At 41.4% G+C, this 20,859-nt stretch overlaps 1 protein-coding gene across 2 annotated transcripts in view; it reads left to right on the top strand.

Annotated features, from left to right (window-relative positions):
* The window catches only part of usp12 (ubiquitin specific peptidase 12), a 41,680-nt gene extending 21,155 nt beyond the window's left edge, over window positions 1-20,525 (top strand). Inside the window, exons 4-9 of one of the 2 annotated variants that reach the window (XM_033022817.1) lie at window positions 213-439; window positions 787-863; window positions 1,071-1,154; window positions 4,595-4,792; window positions 8,198-8,276; window positions 17,601-20,024. In XM_033022817.1, coding sequence (XP_032878708.1) covers window positions 213-439; window positions 787-863; window positions 1,071-1,154; window positions 4,595-4,792; window positions 8,198-8,276; window positions 17,601-17,702 — 767 coding nt within the window. In that variant the 3' untranslated portion in view covers window positions 17,703-20,024. Of the gene's footprint in view, window positions 1-212; window positions 440-786; window positions 864-1,070; window positions 1,155-4,594; window positions 4,793-8,197; window positions 8,277-17,600 lie in introns of both variants that reach the window. The other variant, XM_033022818.1, reaches the window with a different exon arrangement.
* Window positions 20,526-20,859: the final 334 nt, after the last annotated feature.

Genomic DNA, 20,859 nt, shown 5'->3' with positions numbered 1-20,859 from the left:
CAGGTCGGGACCCTTGAGATGCTTCAGACCCGCTGAGTTACCAACAGTTTGAAGAAGGGTCCTGACCGAAACCTCACCTATCCATGTCCTTCAGAGGTTCTGCCTGACTTACTGAGTTACTCCAGCATTTTGTGGCTCTTTTGTTGCAACATATGCTGATTTTCCTAATCAAACAGCCGTCATTTTTTACCACTCAACTTTTTTTGTTTCAGAACTTTTTGATAATTACATGCAACAAGACGCTCATGAGTTCCTTAACTACCTGTTAAACACTATTGCCGATATCCTGCAGGAAGAGAAAAAACAGGAAAAACAAAACGGACAGCTACATAATGGTATCAATGATGACAATGGCAATGACATACCGGAACCAACATGGGTACATGAGATGTTTCAAGGGACGTTAACTAATGAAACCAGATGTCTTAACTGTGAAACTGTAAGTTCAATGTGATGTGAACGTATTTGCAATTCCTTTGTTGGTTATGGGTGGCATGAATTGCACAGGATGTCATTTGACCAGTGATAGCTCCACTGCAGAATACCTACGGTAAACCCATTGTCCCTGCACTTCTCTCACATTCTTTTTCTTTCTCTTACATTTCCTTTTATGATGTGTGTTTGAGTAATGATTTGGTTCTGTTTTTGCTTTAAAACAGAATCCCACACCAATTCATTAAACTGTTTACTGAAGGATGGGAAATAAATTATGTTATATTTAAATAATTTCAGATTATTGCATTACTGCCTTGTGCTATTAGTAATTAAATTGTCCCTACTTCACAGGTAAGTAGCAAAGATGAAGACTTTTTAGACCTTTCTGTTGATGTGGAGCAGAACACTTCAATTACACATTGCTTGAGGTACGCCGAGTTAATTGTTTTAACAGCTTTGCAGTTAATTTTTTGGTGAAAAGGATACAGCATATAATTCTTACTAATCTTACATGTGAATCGATTAGATCTGAGCTTTATAGCTTTTTCAAATATAGTCAGTTTTCATCTTTTTAAAATTGAATTTATTCCTAAATATTCAAGATAATTACAAGGTTTGTGGTTTTTTTTGTACAGGGGGTTTAGTAATACAGAGACGCTGTGTAGCGAATACAAATACTACTGTGAAGTGTGCTGCAGTAAACAGGAAGCTCAGAAAAGGTATGGCTGTAATGCACCAATGAAGCAGTAAAATGGCATTAAATTTTAATTGTAAATTGTACCTTGGACTGAGGACTGCAGCATTTTTACATCAGGATGGTTTTACAGTTAAGTGTCTGGCATTTTTCTGATGATCAGGGTGGCTCGGTGCCAGAGCGGTAGTTGCTGCCTTACAACGCCAGAAACCCAGGTTCAATCTGACTACGGGTGCTGCCTGTACGAAGTTTATCCATTCTCAGCTTGATCACCTGGGTTTTCTCCGGGTGCTCTGGTTTCCTCCCACACTCCAAAGATATGCGGGCTAATTGGCTTGGTTTAACGGTAAACTGTCCATGGTGTGTAAGATTGTGTTAGTGTACGGGGATCGCTGGTCAGCACAGACTCGGTGGACTGAAGGACTTGTTTCAACGCTGTATCTCTAAACTAAACTAAAGATACCTTGGGGATTCTGTATATTCTTTCAGATTTTCTTGAAATTATTCACTGTTGTACAGCAGTGAAATTCATTGTGTAAGTGATGGAAAGCTACTACGGGACGTACCTTAAAGGGAGATAAGGAGGAATTTCTTTAGTCATGAGGGTGGTGAACCTGTGGCATTTATTGCCACAGACAGCTGTGGTGGCCAAGTCATTGGGTATTTTTAAGGCAGAGATTGACAGATTCATGATTAGTATGGGTGTCAAGGGTTATGGGGAGAAGGCAGGAGAATGGGGTTGAGAGGGCAAGATATATCAGTCATGATTGAATGGTGGAGTAGACTCTGGGCCAAATGGCCTAATTCTGCCTCTACGACATGAACTTTAACCGAAGCTTTGGAATAGAGTGGGTCTAAAAGGATATAAATGGGGTCCAGATAATTATAGAAACATAATTTATTTTTGGATCAGGGATTACGTTATATACAAATAGATGATTAATATGAGTCTACTTTCTACTTCTGGTGACAGAGTTATGTTTCTATATGTCTTATTCATGATTCTATTTGACCAGGGCTTCAGAAAAACGTATTACTTATGTAAAGCACAAAGTGCTGGAGGAACTCAGCGAGTCAGCCAGCATCTATGGGGGAAATAGATAGGTATTGTTTAAGGTTGGGACATCTATAGAAGATATCTTGATCAGAATCGTAGCAGTCGATTCCCTTAACAGTTGCAGCCCGACCTGCTGTGAGTTCTTCCAGCACTTTGTGATTTGCTCAAGATTCCAGCATCTGGAGTTCCTTGTACCTCTGTTTTTCGTGTTGTTTCCTGATTTTAGAAAAAGCCCTTATTTCACTATCTCTTGGATTCCTAAAGGATCCTCAACAGTGGAACAATACAGAATGCTCATTTGACTGATTGCAGTTTCTATGAGGAAGTGATGAGTTGCAAGCAAGAGGTCTTAGCACTTCATTGGCTGTCATTTTTTATTTACTTTGTTATCACCAGATTGGTGATGTGGAGCAGAATACATTGCAAACTGTAATAAACAAAGCTAGTGTATTAAATATTCATTGCTTACTGCACCATTTACAACAATAGGTCTGGAAAATCTTGTCAGTAGTTAGAACATAGAACAGTGCAGCACAAGAACAGGCCCTTCGGCCCACAATGTCTGTACCGAACATGATGACAACCATCACTTACCTGCATATAACCCATATCCCTCCATTCCATGCATATCCATGTGTCTATCCATAAGTCTTTTAAATGCCACTAACATATCTGCTTCAACCGCCATCCCTAGCAGCGAGTTCCAGGCACGCACCACCCTCTGTGCAAAAAAAAATCTTACCCATAGGGTACATGAAAAAAGCATCGCATGTACCCTATAAACTTTGCTCCTCGTGCCTTAAAGCTCAGGTTTTCAATATAGGTCTAAAAAGCTTTGAACTTTCTTTAATCCTACCAGCCAAAACCATTTTGTGGCCCCTTTGGGCCCTTCTAATTACCCGTTAGTGATTCATCCAATTTCAATCTCAGTTAATTTTAAGCAGTCAGGGCGTCAACTTTAAAACACCATTGAACAAATTAGTCTTGTAAGTTATAAAATTGCTAAATTTGCAATATGCAATTTTGATTCAAATTCAAAATTGCAATTCAAATGATTGCCATTACACGCATTTAATTTGTACAAATTGTGGTAATTGCATTGCTTCAAATTATTTAAGAACCTATGAGGGGAAAAATGACTAATAAAGGCAACCTGTGTTGATTGTACAGTACATATATGGAATGTGCTGCCAGAAGAAGTGGTTGAGGTAGGCTCAATAATCTAAATGACATTTAGACAGGTACTTGGGTAGGAAAGGTGCAGTGGTGCAGCAATAGCATTGCTGCCTTCCAGCGTCAGAGACCCAGGTTGAATCCTGACTACCAGTGCCGTCTGTACGGAGTTTGTGCATTCTCTGTGTGACCGTGTGAGTTTTCTCCGGGTGTTCCGATTTTCTCCCGCACTCTAAAGATGTACAGGTTTGTCAGTTAATTGGCTTTGGTGTAAATTGTTCCTAGTGTGTAGGATAGTGCTAGTGTACGGGGTGATCACTAGCACTATTGGGCTAAAGGGCCTGTTCCCACATTGTATCTCTGAAGTCGAAAGTAAAGTGTAAAGAAAGGTTCAGAGGGTATGCATCAAATGCAGGCAAATGGGACTAGTTTAGATGGGCATCTTGGTCGCCATGGATGAGTTGGGCCCAAAGGGCTGGTTTCCAGACTCTATGACCTTTCAGGTTCCTGGTTGTGTCGGAATGTCCTGGGGCAGACTGTTATCTTAGTTTAACCTTTTATTACTGGAGAATTGTAGTAATATGTAGTCTACATGGGCAGGTGACGCCTTGGGTCAGAACCCTCCTTCAAACTGATTGTGGGAAGGGGGGGGGGGGGGGGGGGAAGAAGGGTCCAGACCCGAAATGTCACCTATCCATGTTCTCCAGAGATGCTGCCTGACTCGCTGAGTTACTCCAGCACTTTGTGTCATTAGTCATTTGATGAAATTAATGAAAAATGAAACAGAAAACAGCAGGTATACGAGGATGTTGCTGGGACTCGAGGGACTGAGATATGGGGAAAGGCTGGTCAGGCTAGGACTTTCTTCCTTGGAGGATAAGAAACTGTGGGGTTATCTCAAAGAGGTGTATAAAATCACGATGGGATTAGATAGAGCCTGATGAAGGGACCTAATGTGGCTAGTTTTTGTGCTCAGATAGTTGAGGCAGGTTTCCTAACTTGTACAATTCTAACATAACGTTCCCACGTCTATGCTCTGTACCCTGACTGATGAAGGCTGATGTACCAAAGCCTTTTTAGCCATCCTATATACCTGTAACGGCTAGTTCTGATAAGGATAGAAAGTAAGAGTAAGTTACCTGATAGAGGAATGCTGTTAGTTTACGTTAAAATGTAACTTGTATATTTTATTTTATGAGCAGCATTTGCTAATTGTCTTTCTTTTGCCATTGCAGGATGAAAGTAAAAAAGCTACCTATGATTTTAGCTCTTCATCTGAAAAGGTTCAAATATATGGATCAGCTGCATCGATACACAAAACTATCTTACAGAGTCGTCTTTCCTTTAGAACTTCGATTGTTCAACACGTCAGGAGATGCTACCAACCCGGACAGAATGTATGACCTTGTTGCAGTAGTGGTGCATTGTGGAAGGTGAGAGCACAGCATATCATCTAACAGCCCCCTGTCCAGTCCAAACCCTAAATCTACATCTTTCTGTACATTCTCTTGTGCACATCTGTCTAGATCCAGACCATCACGCATACCAAGCTCCCTTCCATTGACACCATCTACACCTCGCGCTGCCTCTGCAAGGCCATCAGCGTAATCAAGGACCAGTCTCAGTCAAGGACCTTTACTGTACTTTATCTTGTACTAAATATTATTTCCTTTATCCTGTATTTTTACCCAGTGGACGGTTTAATTGTTATATATAATCTTTCCACTGACTAGGTAGCATGCAACAAAGCTTTTCACTGTACCTCTGTACACGTGGCACTGCACCACTCCTTACCTCTCAAAGGATCTCCATCTCTCACCTCCTTTGCAAGTCCTGGAGCATGTTGTAGCATTAAATTGTGAACAATTTTCTTTTTGTATCACTATTGTCATATTTCTGCTCTGTCAGAGGATTGATTGAAAGATACAGAGGTGGCACAGTGGCGCAGCAGTAGAGCTGCTGCCTTACAGCGCCAAGGACCCAGGTGCGATCCTGACTACGGATGCTGTCTGTACAGAGTTTGTACGTTCTCCCTGTGACCGCGTGGGTTTTCTCCAAGTGCTCCGGTTTCGTCTCACATTCCAAACACATGCAGGTTTGTAGGTTAATTGGCTTCTGTAAATTGCCCCTAGTACGTAAGATGCAAATCTGGGATAACATAGAACTAGTGTACAGGGTGATCGTTGGTCGCCGTGAATTCGGTGGGCCGAAGCGTGGAAACAGGCCCTGTATCTCTAAGCCCAACCCAGGCAACTCTTTGTGTGCTAGTCACAGAAGTGGATCTGCAATCACGCATTACAATCGCTCCACTCTTAAATCTCTACTCAGACAGCACCATTTCTTACTTATTCATGCTATTCCCTTTATAATGATTTGTGTACTGTGGATGACGTGAATGCAATCATGTATCATCTTTCCGCTGACTGGTTGGCATGAAACAAAAGCCTTTCACTGTTCCTCGGTACACATGGTAATAGACTGAAATGTTCTAACCTCATGAAATTTAAGATTCTCCACTTGAATTAAACCCTATTTCTCCATTAACCTCATAACTTTCATTGGTCTCCAGTTAAACAACATGTTTGTTTTCAAATCTATTAATAGTCCGTCCTCTTGCTACATCTATAACTCTTACAACCCTATAACTGCCTTTACCCTCCATTTTTTCCTAAGGAAGTATTAGTAATCACCCTTATTTGTCAAGTACACGGTGACCTTCACAAAGTCGTCCAAATACACCAGAGAATGTCACTGCCACCTTTCTCTACTCTTTTATTGACTAGTGATTGCTACACACAAATTAAACTCTCCTCCATTTCTCGTCTCTTTGTGGTGCCTGAATTTAATCTTTCTATCATTAGTGCCAGTCGATTGTTAAGATTGTTTTGAAAACTTCACTCCCTCTCCAACTCTTTATTTACTTAGCAGCCACTCCTTAAACCCAATTCTGATTATTTGCAATAACATATCCATTTATTTGTTGATAAAACTCCACAAATAAATACTTTAAAGATTAAAGGTGCTAATGCAAACTGTTTGTTACCATTCCATCTATTTGGTTGTTGTCATGCCTTTTATATTTAAGCTTGCAAAGAAAAGCATTCAGTGTTCACCTGCATATATTCTGCTCGATCGTCCACTTTGTCTGACCTATTTTATCTCCAGGATAAAGTTCTAATTTCCCCCCCTCTTCTCATGTGCCCCTCCCAAGCCAAGAAAAAAGAATTAGTAAAATTCTGTAGTTCAAGGTTTCAAGGTCAGTTTATTGTCACATGTACCATTAAGGTACAGTGAAATTTGAGTTACCATACAGCCATACTAAGTGAAAAGCAACAAGATACACAACCACATACAATTAACATAAACATCCAACACAGTGGATTCTTCACTGTGATGGGAGGCAATAAAGTCCAATCTTCTTCCTCTTTGTTCTCCCGTAGTCGGGGCAGTCAAACCATCTGCAGTCGGGGCGATCAAAGCCCCCGCAGCCAGCGATTGAAGCCCCCATCGGGCTGATCGAAACTCCCGCGTCGGGGCGGTTAAAACTCTCCGCGGCATGGAGGTCCCGAATCGGCCTCTTCTAACCAGAGAACGCGGGCTTCACAATGTTAAAGTCCACAGGCCCCGCGGTTGGAGCTTCAATCCCCGGCAAAGGGATCGCAAGCTCTGCGATGTTAAAGTCCCGCAGACTCCCGCGGCTTGGATCGGTCTCCAGGAAAGGCCGCCAACTCCACGATGTTAGGCCACAGTGGGGACGGAGATAAATAAAACAAATCAAGAGACACATAAAACAAACCAAGGAACACTTAAACAAACTTTTAACACATACTAAAATTAACAAAAAAGAAGAAAGGACAGACAGACTAATTGAGAGGAAGGAAACAAATGAGGCAGCTAGGTTGAGAGGCATTGGTAATACAAAGGGTTGGCAAGAAAGAAGAGATTGAAATTTGGAAAATACAAGATCTGGAAAGGCAGATGATCGGTAGTAGAGAGTACTATGTTTACGAATCTATTGTGCTGCTGCATAAGAATGTTACTGTTCTGTTTGGATAAAACACTCTTGACTCTTAGATAGGAAAGATTTAGAGGGATAGGGGGAAAGTGTAGGCAGTTGGGATTAGTATAGACTTAAAACTTTAGTGATACAGCGTGGAAACAGGCCCTTCGGTCCATCGAGTCAGCGCCGACCAACGATCAACCCGTACAGTAGCACTATCCTGCACAAGGGATGATTTACAATCTTTACTGAATTCAATTAACCTACAAACCTGTACGGAATGTGGGAGGAAGCTGGAGCACCTGGAAAAAACCCACATGGTCACAGGCAGAACGTACAAACTCCGTACAGGCAGCACCCATAGTCAGGATTGAACCCGGGTCTCTGACGCTGTAAGGCAGCAACTCTACTGCTGCGCCACTGGGCCAGCCCAAGGGCAACTTGGTCAGCATGGGCAAGTTGAGCCAAAGGGCCTATTTCTGTGCAGTATGTCTCTTTCAAGAGCTGACTAATTGCAGTGTATCGTAAGTGCAAATGAATTCCCATCTGATCAGAGATTCAAAAGTTGCTATGGCTGACATGTTATAGATACTGCAGCAGTCTTTGATTTTTTTTATCTGTGTATGTACAAGAGCCAAAGTTATTTTGTGGTACCCTGCCTTGTTCACTGGGTACCTGCTGGCTTTTCAAACCATGAACAAAGTTGGAGAATCTCACAAACATTAGTGGAAATAGTTTTGCTGCAACTTTTCAATCATTCTTGTCAATTTATCTGAAGCTGTGAAAATGTTGTGTGTTTCTTTTCCTGCTAATTGTGTCAATTGTTTCTTTTGATTAGTGGGCCTAACCGAGGGCACTACATTGCAATAGTGAAGAGCCATGACTTCTGGTTGCTGTTTGACGATGATATTGTAGAGGTACGTTTATAGGTCCTGATAGCTAACAATCATTAAACTCTTTTCTGAATTTATGTAGTCAGTCCAGTCTTGAATAATAAGTTTAACAAATATCGAAGTTAGTTCAAACATGATTGCTACCGAGATGAAATTTGGATAAAAGGGACCACAGAATTTTGTACAGTATTAAGCTCTTGCACAGTCTAAATTTTAGCACAGAACATAGAAAAGCACAGTCTCATGCTCAGTCTGCAGAAGGGTCTCGACCTGAAATAGGGAATATTCCCCTCTCACCTTAAATCTATGTCCTCTGATTCTTGTTTCCCCAACTCTGGGAATATTCCCTATTTATTCCCCTCATCATCTTACACACCTCTGTAAGATCACTCCGTTATTTTTTCTTGCCATCATGTTCAGCACAGACATTGTTCCTGTGCTGTGCTTTTCAATAGCGATAGACACAAAAAGCTGGAGTAACTCAGCGGGTTGGGCAGCATCTCTGGAGAAAAGGAATAGGTGATGTTTCAGGTCGAGACCCTTCTGCAGACTGAGCATGAGACTGTGCTTTTCTATGTGAGATAGGAGCTCGAGGGACAACTTTCTCATACAGTGGGTGGTGGATGCATGGAATGAGCTGCTGGAGGGGGTCGTTGAGGCAGGTGCAAAAGGTACAAAAACAACATTTAAAAGACACTTGGACGGGCACATACAGTGGCTTACAAACGTTTTCATACCCCTTGAACTTTTCCACATTTTGTCACGTTACAACCACAAATGTAAATGTATTTTATTGGGATTTTATGTGATAGACCAACACAAAGTGGTGCATAATTGTGAAGTGGAAGGAAAATGATACATGGTTTTCAAAATTTTCTACAAATAAAAAACTGAAAAGTGTGGCGTGCAAAAGTATTCAGCCCCCCTGAGTCAATACTTTGTAGAACCACCTTTCGCTGCAATTACAGCTGCAAGTCATTTGGGGTATGTCTCTACCAGCTTTGCACATCTAGAGACTGAAATTTTTGCCCATTCTTTGCAAAATAGCTCAAGCTCAGTCAGATTGGATGGAGAGTGTCTGTGAACAGCAATTTTCAAGTCTTGCCAGAGATTCCCAATTGGATTTAGGTCTGGACTTTGACTGGGCCATTCTAACACATGAATATGCTTTGATCTAAACCATTCCATTGTAGCTCAGGCTGTATGTTTAGGGTCGTTGTCCTGCTGGAAGGTGAACCTCCGCCCCAGTCTCAAGTCTTTTGCAGACTCTAACAGGTTTTCCTCCAAGATTGCCCTGTATTTGGCTCCATCCATCTTCCCATCAACTCTGACCAGCTTCCCTGTCCCTGCTGAAGAAAAGCATCCCCACAGCATGATGCTGCCACCACCATGTTTCACAGTGGGGATGGTGTGTTCAGGGTGATGTGCAGTGTTAGTTTTCCGCCACACATAGCGTTTTGCATTTAGGCCAAAAACTTCAATTTTGGTCTCATCTGACCAGAGCACCTTCCTCCACATGTTTGCTGTGTCCCCCACATGGCTTGTGGCAAACTGCAAACGGGACTTCTTATGGCTTTTTTTCAACAATGGCTTTCTTCTTGCCACTCTTCCATAAAGGCCCGATTTGTGGAGTGCACGACTAATAGTTGTCCTGTGGACAGATTCTCCCACCTGAGCTGTGGATCTCTGCAGCTCCTCCAGAGTTACCATGGGCCTCTTGGCTGCTTCTCTGATCAATGCTCTCCTTGCCCGGCCTGTCAGTTTAGGTGGACGGCCATTTCTTGGTAGGTTTGCAGTTGTGCCATACTCTTTCCATTTTCGGATGATGGATTGAACAGTGCTCCGTGAGATGTTCAAAGCTTGGGATATTTTTTTATAACCTAACCCTGCTTTAAACTTCTCCACAACTTTATCCCTGACCTGTCTAGTGTGTTCCTTGGGCTTCATGATGCTGTTTGTTCACTAATGTTCTCTAACAAACCTCTGAGGCCTTCACAGAACAGCTGTATTTATACTGAGATTAGATTACACACGTGGACTCTATTTACTAATTAGGTGACTTCTGAAGGCAATTGGTTGCACTGGATTTTATTTAGGGGTATCAGAGTAAAGGGGGCTGAATACTTTTGAACGCCACACTTTTCAGTTTTTTATTTGTAAAAAAAATTGAAAACCATGTATCATTTTCCTTCCACTTCACAATTATGCGCATCTTTGTGTTGGTCTATCACATAAAATCCCAATAAAATACATTTACGTTTGTGGTTGTAACGTGACAAAATGTGGAAAAGTTCAAGGGGTATGAATACTTTTGCAAGCCACTGTAGATAGGAAAGTTTTAGAGGGTTATGGGCCAAACATGGGCAGGTGGGACAAGTGTAGATCTGGGTCAGCATGGGCAAGTTGGACCAAAGGGCCTGTTTTTGTGTAGTATGACTCCATGACTCTTATCTCATCAGGTGTGCAACAGTGTTGTTAACTAGGGCATCTTGCACTAGAATCAGTCATTTTCAGTGGCAGATGTAAACCTTGATCCTATTATTTGTGATTCACAAAAACCTGAGGATAAAGTAAAAATGGCCCGAAAGCCAGAACACAAAGGGGTCATGCAACACAAGCAGATTAAAAAGCAAAGTGTTAATAGTTCAGGAAGCTGAATTTTGATGACATGACAAACTATCATTATTTTTTTGGAATAGTTCATATTTAGTGAATTCTTAGATCAATCTTTGAGGCGAGGGAATACATTACTGTTAAAGCTTGTTGAGGTGAACTGTATATAGCAGCTTTATAAAAACTTTGGTTAGGTTGCATTTGGAGTATTGCATGCAGATCTGATCATTAAGGATTATAAGGAAGTATACAGGAAGGATGTGGAGGCTTTGGAGAAGGTGCAGTGGAGGTTTACTAGAATGCAGCCTGGATTAGAGGGCAATAAAGGCCCTAAAGAGATTGGTCAATCTTGGATTGTTTCTCTGGAATGTTGGAGGCTGAGGGGAGACTTGATAGAAGTATATAAAATGATGAGGAGCATAGATAGGATAGATTGTCAGAACATTAATCCCAGGTTGGAAATATCAAATACTAGAGGGCATAGCTTTAAGGTCAGTGGAGCAAATTTTAAAGGAGACTAGACCAGGTGCGGACCTGTTGGGCCTGTCCGCGAAGGCAATATTCCACCACTGACCCATGGCCCCCAAGTGCACAGGCGTGGCCGAGGGGTTCCCGTTGTGAGGCCAGAGATCCCCGTTGTGACGCGAGTCACGACAACCCTCTATCAACTGCGACTCGCCATCCCTCTTTCTACCCCTATCCTCCTCCATTCCCCCTCATCCACCAGCACACCCTCCCCCACTCTCTCCCTCCCTCTCTTTCCCCTACCCTCAGTCACTCCCTCCCTCCATAATGCCTCTCCCCTCCCCACCCTCTCCTATCCCTCTATCTCCCTGCACCCCCACTCCTCATCTACCCCCTATCCCACTCTCCCTCACCTCCCCCACTGCCCTCCTCTCCCTCTATCCCCCCCCCTCTCTCCCTCCACCCCCCCTCTCCCACACTCAAACCTCCTCACCTCCCACACTTTCCCCTCCCTCTCCCCTCCCTAACCCCCTCCTCTCCCTCTATCCCCCTGCTCACCTCCCCCATATCCCACCCTCCCACAATGAAAATCATTTTTTCCCTGTAAAATAACCTAAACACAATGTTAGTTAATGAAAATGGAAGAATTTGATTAAAACTGATTTTTTTTGAAAATCGCAATTTAAAAAAAATGTAAAGGAGATTCTGGATCCCATTGTGACCTCAATGTAACATGGCTGACAAGCAGGGCAAGTGGAAAAATTGTTTGAAAAGTGTTTTTTGTAAAGTTTAAAATGTCAATAACTTGTAAAATATAACATCAATCTGAACAAAACTTATTTCATTTACATCCCAGGACAATGCTGAGTAAGGTGGGACAAAAATTGTAGCGCTATTATGTACAGTTTTGGCGGAGTTTTGGGATATCACACCCACGCACGCATACAAACAAACAAGATGAGAGTTTTAATAATATAATAATAACATAGATGTACAGAACACAGGTTGGTGGATGCCTGTGATATGCTGGCAGGGGATTGTGGAAACAAATATGATAGGCAGGGATTGGAGGAATATGGATCATGTGCAAGCAGATGAGATTAGTTTAACTTGGCATGATGTTCAGCACAGACATTGTGGGCCAAAGGGCCAGTACTATGCTGCACTGTTGTGTGTTCTATGAATAAATTCTTTAGGAACTCCTTGTAACTATTAGGGGACTTGCTAATGAATAGGAAAGGAAATATTGAAATACAACACTAGGTAATTATCAAGCTATTAAAATGTATAAATAAAAGTACAGAACTTTCACCAGATGATTAACAGGGTCAGAGAGAAAAAGTTTAATTTACAATGTTAATGAACAATTTTAACAAATTGGAGATTTGCTCTGGCAATCCACAGCCTTGAGAATTAGGTGGTGCTAGATTAGCAGATTTTGAGGACGATTGGACAGTATGATTTATTAATAGAGCAACACAAATTTAATTCACTTTTCTAGAAATGTAACACAATCGTAGAACAAATATTCTAATCAATAGGTGTATTAAGAGGCTCCAGTGAATTAAAAGTGAGGCCAAGAAGGCATAAACCTGTGGTCATAGTTTCATGAAAGTAGCCCCCTGTGCCTTCTGACTATTACTTGCAGATTACAGTGCCCTCCACAATGTTTGGGACAAAGACCCATCATTTATTTATTTGCCTCTACTCCACAATTTGAAATTTGTAATAGAAAAAAAATCACATGTGGTTAAAACACATACTGTCATATTTTAATAAAAGCCATTTTTATACATTTTGGTTTCACCATGTAGAAATTCCAGCAGTGTTTATACATAGTCCCCCCCATTTCAGGGCACCATAATGCTTGGGACACAGCAATGTCATGTAAATGAAAGTAGTCATGTTTAGTATTTTGTTGCATATCCTTTGCATGCAATGACTGCTTGAAGTCTGCAATTCATGGACATCATCAGTTGCTGGCTGCCTTCTCTGGTGATGCTCTGACAGGCCTGTTTTGCAGCCATCTTTAGCTTATGCTTGTTTTGGGGGCTAGTCCTTTTCAATTTTCTCTTCTGCATATAAAAGGCATGCTCAATTGGGTTCAGATCGGGTAATTGACGGCCACTCGAGAATTGACCATTTTTTAGTTTTAAAAAAAACTCCTTTGTTGCTTTAGCAGTATGTTTGGGATCATTGTCTTGCTGTACAATGAACCGCCGACCCCCCCCCAGCCCTCTGCCACCCCCGACCTCTGCCCCCCCCGACCTCTGCCCCCCCCGACCTCTGCCCCCCCCGACCTCTGCCCCCCCCATGCCCTCTACGCCCCCCTCTCCGGCTCCCCCCCTCTCCGTCTACCCGTCCGTCCGTCTAACCCCCCCCCCCCCCCAGATGTGGTCTGGAAATTTATCAAAGCATAGTTCTATACCTGAAGGTTAAATATGAAACAGCAAACAGCTTGTCATGATATGTCACCTGTGATAGTAATTCATACGTTGCAATTGGAAGCGATCCCTTTCTTTGCAGAAGCAATAATGTTTAATTCTGTTCAGAAACAGAGCAAGCACATGAAAAATTCCTCGGGTGACATTTACATTTTGCTAGGTGTCTTCTGAATGTCTGTTTTGGCAAACCCTTTTGTAACCTTCTGGAGAAGGATTGCTGAAGAATGCGTACAGCAACTGCGTGATATCACAGGGAGATTTTTGTTCTTGTACTGTCTCTCGCCAGCAGTTTAAGAGCAGAGGGCAGCAGAGCCAAAAAGAGCCTCTTAGAGAAGAACAGCTTTATTTTCTGTACAACAATTCGAAGCCACAATGCTTTTCATTCCCTAACATTATTTCTTAAGTGGTAATTAATGTGAAGGTGATCACATTTCTGATATTGATATGGGGTCCTATTGGCATAGACTTTAGAGATACAGCATGGAAATAGACCTTTCGGCGCTGACCAGCGATCACCCCATACACTTGCACTATCCAACACTAGGGACAATTTACAATTTCACCGAAGCCAATTACCTACAATAAAGAATAGGTGTCATTTCGAGACCCTTTTTCAGAACGTGTCAGAAGAAGGGTCCCGACCCGAAACGTCACCCAAGATTTTTGTTTAGTTTAGAGATACAGCGTGGAGACAGGCCCTTCAGCCCACTGAGTCCGCGCCGACCAGCGATCGCCCCGTACACTAGCACTGCCCTGCACATTGGCGACAATTTACAATTTTACCGAAGCCAATTAACCTACAAACCTGCACATCTTTGGAGTGTAGCAGGAAACCAGGGTACCTGGAGAACACGGTCATATGGAGATCATGCAAACTCCAAGTGGTGCTGTCTGTATGCTGAAGATTGAACTCTGGTCTCCAGCACTGTAAAGCAGCAACGCTGTGCCTCTCCATCAGAAACAACGGTTTCATCGAGAATGTCTCGGTTTGCTGGCGTGGCCCTTTTTATTTTCCACTCGCATTGCTGATATTGAAATAGGGTCCTATTGATTTCTTAATTGTTTTTATTTTTTGTGACTTTGAAAGAAGGAATTTACATTTCTTACCAGCAGGTTTTGAGGTTCTCATAAACCACTCCAAAGCTTACTCAAAACACAAAAGTGCTGGAGGAACTCAGTGGGTTGAGCAGCATCTACGGAGGGAATGTACAGCTGGTGTTTCGGGACAGGATCCCATCTCACACTCCAAAGCTTACTTCTCCATTCTGGATGGTCTTTTGGGCCCTGAATTCCCACAGATTAGCGGGGGTGGTGTATCCTGTTGAAAGAGGCTTTGCGAACATCCTCTGAATAGAATGCCAGGTTTAGTTTAGGTTTAGGGTTAGGTGGGAAGTCTGTTCTGTGTGAAGGACTAGGCCATACAGGTCTACCACCTACCATCTATCACCTATGGTGATAATTTTCCAATGTTCTATTGATTCTGGATCAGTTCCTGTGGATTGGAGGGTAGCTAATGTTATCCGACTTTTTAAGAAAGGCGGGAGAGAGAATACAGGGAATTATAAACCAGTTAGCCTGACATTGGTGGTGGGGAAGATGCTGGTGTCAATTATAAAAGATGTGATAGCCGAACATTTGGTCAGCAGTAACAGGATCGGTCCGAGTCAGCATGGATTTACGATGGGGAAATCATGCTTGACTAATCTTCTGGAATTTTTTGAAGATGTAACAAGGAAAATGGACATGGGAGAGCCAGTGGATGTAGTGTACCTGGACTTTCAGAAAGCATTTGATAAGGTCCCACATAGGAGATTAGTGGGCAAAATTAGGGCACATGGTATTGCGGGTAGAGTGCTGACATGGATAGAGAAGTAGTTGGCAGACAGGAAACAAAGAGTAGGGATTAACGGGTACCTTTCAGAATGGCAGGCAGTGACTAGTGGGGTACCGCAAGGCTCGGTGCTGGGACCCCAGCTATTTACAATACACATCAATGATTTGGATGAAGGGATTCAAAGTAACATTAGCAAATTTGCAGATGTCACAAAGCTGGGTGGCAGTGTGAACTGTGAGGAGGATGCTATGGGAGTGCAGGGTGACTTGGACAGGTTGGGGGAGTGGGCAGATGCATGGCAGATTAAGTTTAATGCGGATAAATGTGAGGTTATGCACTTTGGTAGCAAAAACAGGAAGGCAGATTACTATCTAAATGGCATCAAGTTGGGAAAAGGAAGTACAACGGGATCTGGGGGTCCTTGTACATCAGTCTATGAAAGTAAGCATGCAGGTACAGCAGGCAGTGAAGAAAGCGAATGGCATGTTGGCCTTTAACAAGAGAAATTGAATATAGGAGCAAAGGGGTCCTTCTGCAGTTGTTCCTTAGTGAGACCACACCTGGAGTATTGTGTACAGTTTTTGTCCCCTAATTTGAGGAAGGACATTCTTGCCATTGAGGGAGTGCAGCGTAGGTTTACAAGGTTAATTCCCAGGATGGCGGGACTGTCATATGCTGAGAGAATGGAGCAGCTGGGCTTATACACTCTGGAGTTTAGAAGGATGAGAGGGTATCTCATTGAAACATATAAGATTGTTAAGGGTTTGGACACGCTAGAGGCAGGAAACATGTTCCCGATGTTGGGGGAATCCAGAACCAGGGGCCACAGTTTAAGAATAAGGAATAAGCCATTTAGAACGGAAACGAGGAAACACTTTTTCTCAGAGAGAGTGGTGAGTCTGTGGAATTCTCTGCCTCAGAGGGCGGGTTGTCTGGATGCTTTCAAGAGAGAGCTAGATAGGGCTCTTAAAAATAGCGGAGTCAGGGGATATGGGGAGAAGGCACGAACGGGGTACTGATTGGGGATGATCAGCCATGATCACATTGAATGGTGGTGCTGGCGCGAAGGGCCGAATGGCCTACTCCTGCACCTATTGTCTATTGTCTATTTATATCTCGGCTGCCTAGGCGGACTGTTTCGGACCCATTGGACTCCTCTCGGAGTCTAATGGGACCGGAACAGTGAATGGATGACAGTGAATCCACACATTCGTCGGAGCAATGTCCAGTTTTGATTTCTGATCATCCTTGTGCACCTGTTGACTCTTCAAATATCACTGCAGCACAGTGGCGCAGCGGGCAGAGCTACAGCCTCACAGCGCCAGAGACTGGGCTTCAATCCTGACCTCGGGTGCTATCTGTGTGGAGTTTGTACATTCTCCCTGTGACCACGTGAGTTTCCTCCGGGTCCTCTGGTTTCCTCACACATCCTAAAGACGTGTGGGTTTGTAGGTTAATTAGCTTTTGTAAATTGGCCCTAGTTTGTAATGGGATTATTCGTGTGAGCAGATGATTAATGGTCGGCATGGACTCTGGACCAAAGCGCCTGTTTCCATACTGAATGCCTAAACTAAACCAAATTCCCTGCCCTCCCCAGTAATTTGATGACTGTTGATGATAAGAAATGTAGATGGTTCAATGGTTCTTTATTGTCACGTGTACCTAGATACAATAAAATTCTTTGTATTGCATACAATTACGTAAAATCAGACTCTGCATAAGCACAATCATGCATAAGCATAAAAGTGCAACGATTGTAATGTAAAAATAGTAGACTTCACTGAGGCAGTATACTAAATTTCTGGTGCCATCTTATGCCCTTCAAGTTTCAAGTTCTTAAAGATTGTCTGCCTTAGATAAAGCCTTTCATAGTTGAACTAACTGTTTTCAATGAATTATTTTTCAATATGTTGGTAAGACTGAGTTTTTAGAGTTGAACAAAGTTTCATTTCACTCTCCTGATTAACATTGTTCATGTTATCTATCAAACAGAAAATAGACGCACAAGCCATTGAGGAATTCTATGGACTGACTTCTGATATCTCTAAGACCTCTGAATCTGGTTATATCCTTTTCTACCAGTCCAGAGATTAAATGAATGCAGGAGAACAGTTCCACCTCTCTCACTTCCAAGCACTCACCGTTGCAGAACAGGACACCGAGATCATGCAGAGGATAGAAGAACTTGTCGTCTTGTTTGCAAAGTTTGAGTTACACTAGAGTAATACTGATTGTAAGGGCAAGTCAAAAGTATCCTTGGGATGTAAGCAGTTTTACTCATTATGAAATCACATTGACATAGGTCTACCTATGCAAGGGGGCCACTGGGCTGGTGATAGGTCACTGGATCCAGAGCTCAATTTGATGTCATTGAAGGTATTGCATGCTAAATGCATATATATGAAACCAAAGTGAATTGATGTTTGATCTGATGAATCCTGGTTTTATCCTGTTGACATTAAGTTAAGCGATTTTTACATCCTCAAATTCTGGAACTACTGAAAATTAGGTTTTCATTTCAAATAATTGACCAAAAATGATGACAGTTGACACTAGCAAGTTTGCGCAAAAATTGTCACCAAAGACTAAGTGGTATTGTGGATTTTCATAAGGCTTGTAAAACTTTTTTTTTTTTTAAAGACTTGACCAACATCAAGTCTTGCAGTTCTCTTTTCGATTTCCACAAGTTGATTGTGTAACCTCCCAGCAGTCTTGGTGTTAAGTTGCATTAAATTTGAAGTATGTTATTTTACCAGCTAATCATACATCTGCACTCTTTGTTAACAAAAATCTGGTGCTGATTACTAAAGCTGTTATTAGACACAAGAGGCATCACATATGTGTAAATGATAAATACAGGGCAGGATCAATGGCAGAGTTGTAGAGCCTTGTAAATATACAACATTAAAGCAGCTTTTTTTAAGTGTCAAAGAATCAAATACTTTTTGTAGAGTTTTTTTTAATCCCAGAAAAAATTGTAAAGTGGCAAAATATTATGAGTAATTCCAGCTTTTTTTTTTTTGACTTCATATCATGAAATAAGGCCATATTTTAAACGCCTCTGTAAAATGAAAACTCGTCACTGCTCGGCTATATTGGAATGCTCAGTAATTATGTTCTGTTGTATATATTGTATAAATAATGTGTTTATACATTTTAAGGTCAATTGGTTTCTATTAACTATTTTAGCTCCTATAAATCTTTGGTTTGCTCACTATTGTGTAAAATAATTCTTTGTCATTGCATATTTCATATTTCTTCTACGTTGTGTCTGCATTAATTTGATCCACTGTACTTCAACATGGCAACTGAAGTGTCTGAATATTTTGCCTGGATAAATGTAGTCTGCTCTCATGCACCTACTTGAACTCGCAGTCGCTGAATGTAATATTGAAGGCCCTGTTAACACAGCATGAATGGGGTTTGGTTTATTTTGCGTTTCTGTTTGTGGGAATCAAAGCACACTGTTTATACGGTTCCCATGAACAACCGGCAGTTTTGTTTTTGTTCGGTAAAGATTCCTACTTCCCTGCATAAGTTTCAAATTGAACAATTAACTTCAGTTAAACTTAACTTTAAATTGCTTCCCCGATTTCCTCCTCATGATGCACACATTGCCTCTGATGCAAAGTTTGATGCTGTCCGATTTTAATGTCCCAAGCAGCAATGATTGTAGTCAGAAGATAGACTGGGTTCCATTTAATTCAGCAGAATGTGTGCATCTGTGCTGACTGATGGGAGAATATAGTATATTGATCCCAAAATGAATTTTAAAGTGGCCTGCAAAAAAACTTTAATCTAGGGTTTAAGACCAGAATCACTGTTTCGAATAGACCAGGGTGGAGAACATTTTTGCCACCTCTCTCTTGTACAGTACTTCATATCAATACTTTGAAATCCAATGAAGAATGTGTATCAGCTGCTAAAAAGAAAACTTTAATTCATCAGAGAACATTCTGTAGCTACTAGAATAATGCTTTTTGACCTGCTGCCTCAGGAAATGTTGTGGTCTTAACAATTGCTGCCCTTTAGCCCTTAGCGTTTGTGTTTCTTTTTTTGTTGAAGAAGTGTAGTATCATGTTATTGTGGCAAGGTGTAAGGTTGTTGGGGACAGGGATTCAGACTGGTTGGCTTCTAAGTAGATGAAGTAATAACTTAAGTCCTACATATTTTGTTTTCAAAAATATTATTTTTTGTTGAACCCTCTTAATCTTAACAGTACTTCAATCGGGTTCCTTCTACCCCTGCATTAAAGCACATTTTGGGATTCAGGAAAAGGGAAGCCACCTACATTCTGTTGAATGCAATTTTTGCCCTGTCTTCTCGGCCTCTTTTATTAATCTTTGGAAGGATTGTCCACTTAACGATCACTCTAGTTTTTTTTAAAATAGAGAATGCTTCAATTAATTAAAAGATTTTAAAAAAATGAAATAATTGGTAGAGTGAGATAACTTTAGAATGTTGCAGCATTATGCATTTGTTCCTGTGTTTGCTCGGGTTTTGTGAAACAAAATGTTTGGGTGTGGATTTTAGTGATTTAGGAATTGATTTGGCTATTGTATTGCAGTCAGATGGTGAATAGTTCGATAAAGTACTACAAAATTGCATTTTAGCCAGCAGAAATCAGGGTGTCTGGGCAGGGGAAAAATGTGACCAGTGAATAATGGAACTGATTTGTGTCTTTACGTCAAGAAGTTCTTTGGGGCACAGCTGAATATTTTGTAAATTGGATCAGAAATTTCTACAGAAAAAAAAATGTATGTTCTTTGATAGCATAATATTGTATGTATATATATATTGAAAAATTACTCTAAATTATAAATTGTTGCACTTTTGATACTGATTTTTAGGTGTATTTAAGGGGTTATTTGAGACTGTTGTTTAATTATGTTTTTGTCTTAAATAAAAAAATAATAATTTACAGGTCTAAGGACTGCTTGCCTTTTGTTAAATGAAACGCAGCCCTCTCTCTTTCAGTAAGTACCAGAATGAAATGATCATTTACCATGCTGTGTCAGGTAAAATGTAAAGCTTGTCTTCAATAACTTGTCTTATTACAAGCAAACTATTTTTCACTGGCAAGGTACAAATTTGCCTGCACACATTTGGTGTAATCTGTGTAATCAAAGAAAAAAGATGCCGGGTACATGACTGATCTGACAGGATAGATTTGATATAGATGTTCACAGATCAGATAACTGACTGCATCCATCATCGCAATCCTTCTTCTGAAAACAAACATTGTTTTCAT

This window comes from Amblyraja radiata, chromosome 6 (assembly GCF_010909765.2).
Source record: "Amblyraja radiata isolate CabotCenter1 chromosome 6, sAmbRad1.1.pri, whole genome shotgun sequence".
Taxonomy (NCBI): domain Eukaryota; kingdom Metazoa; phylum Chordata; class Chondrichthyes; order Rajiformes; family Rajidae; genus Amblyraja; species Amblyraja radiata.
This window is presented reverse-complemented; position numbering and strand designations above follow the sequence as displayed.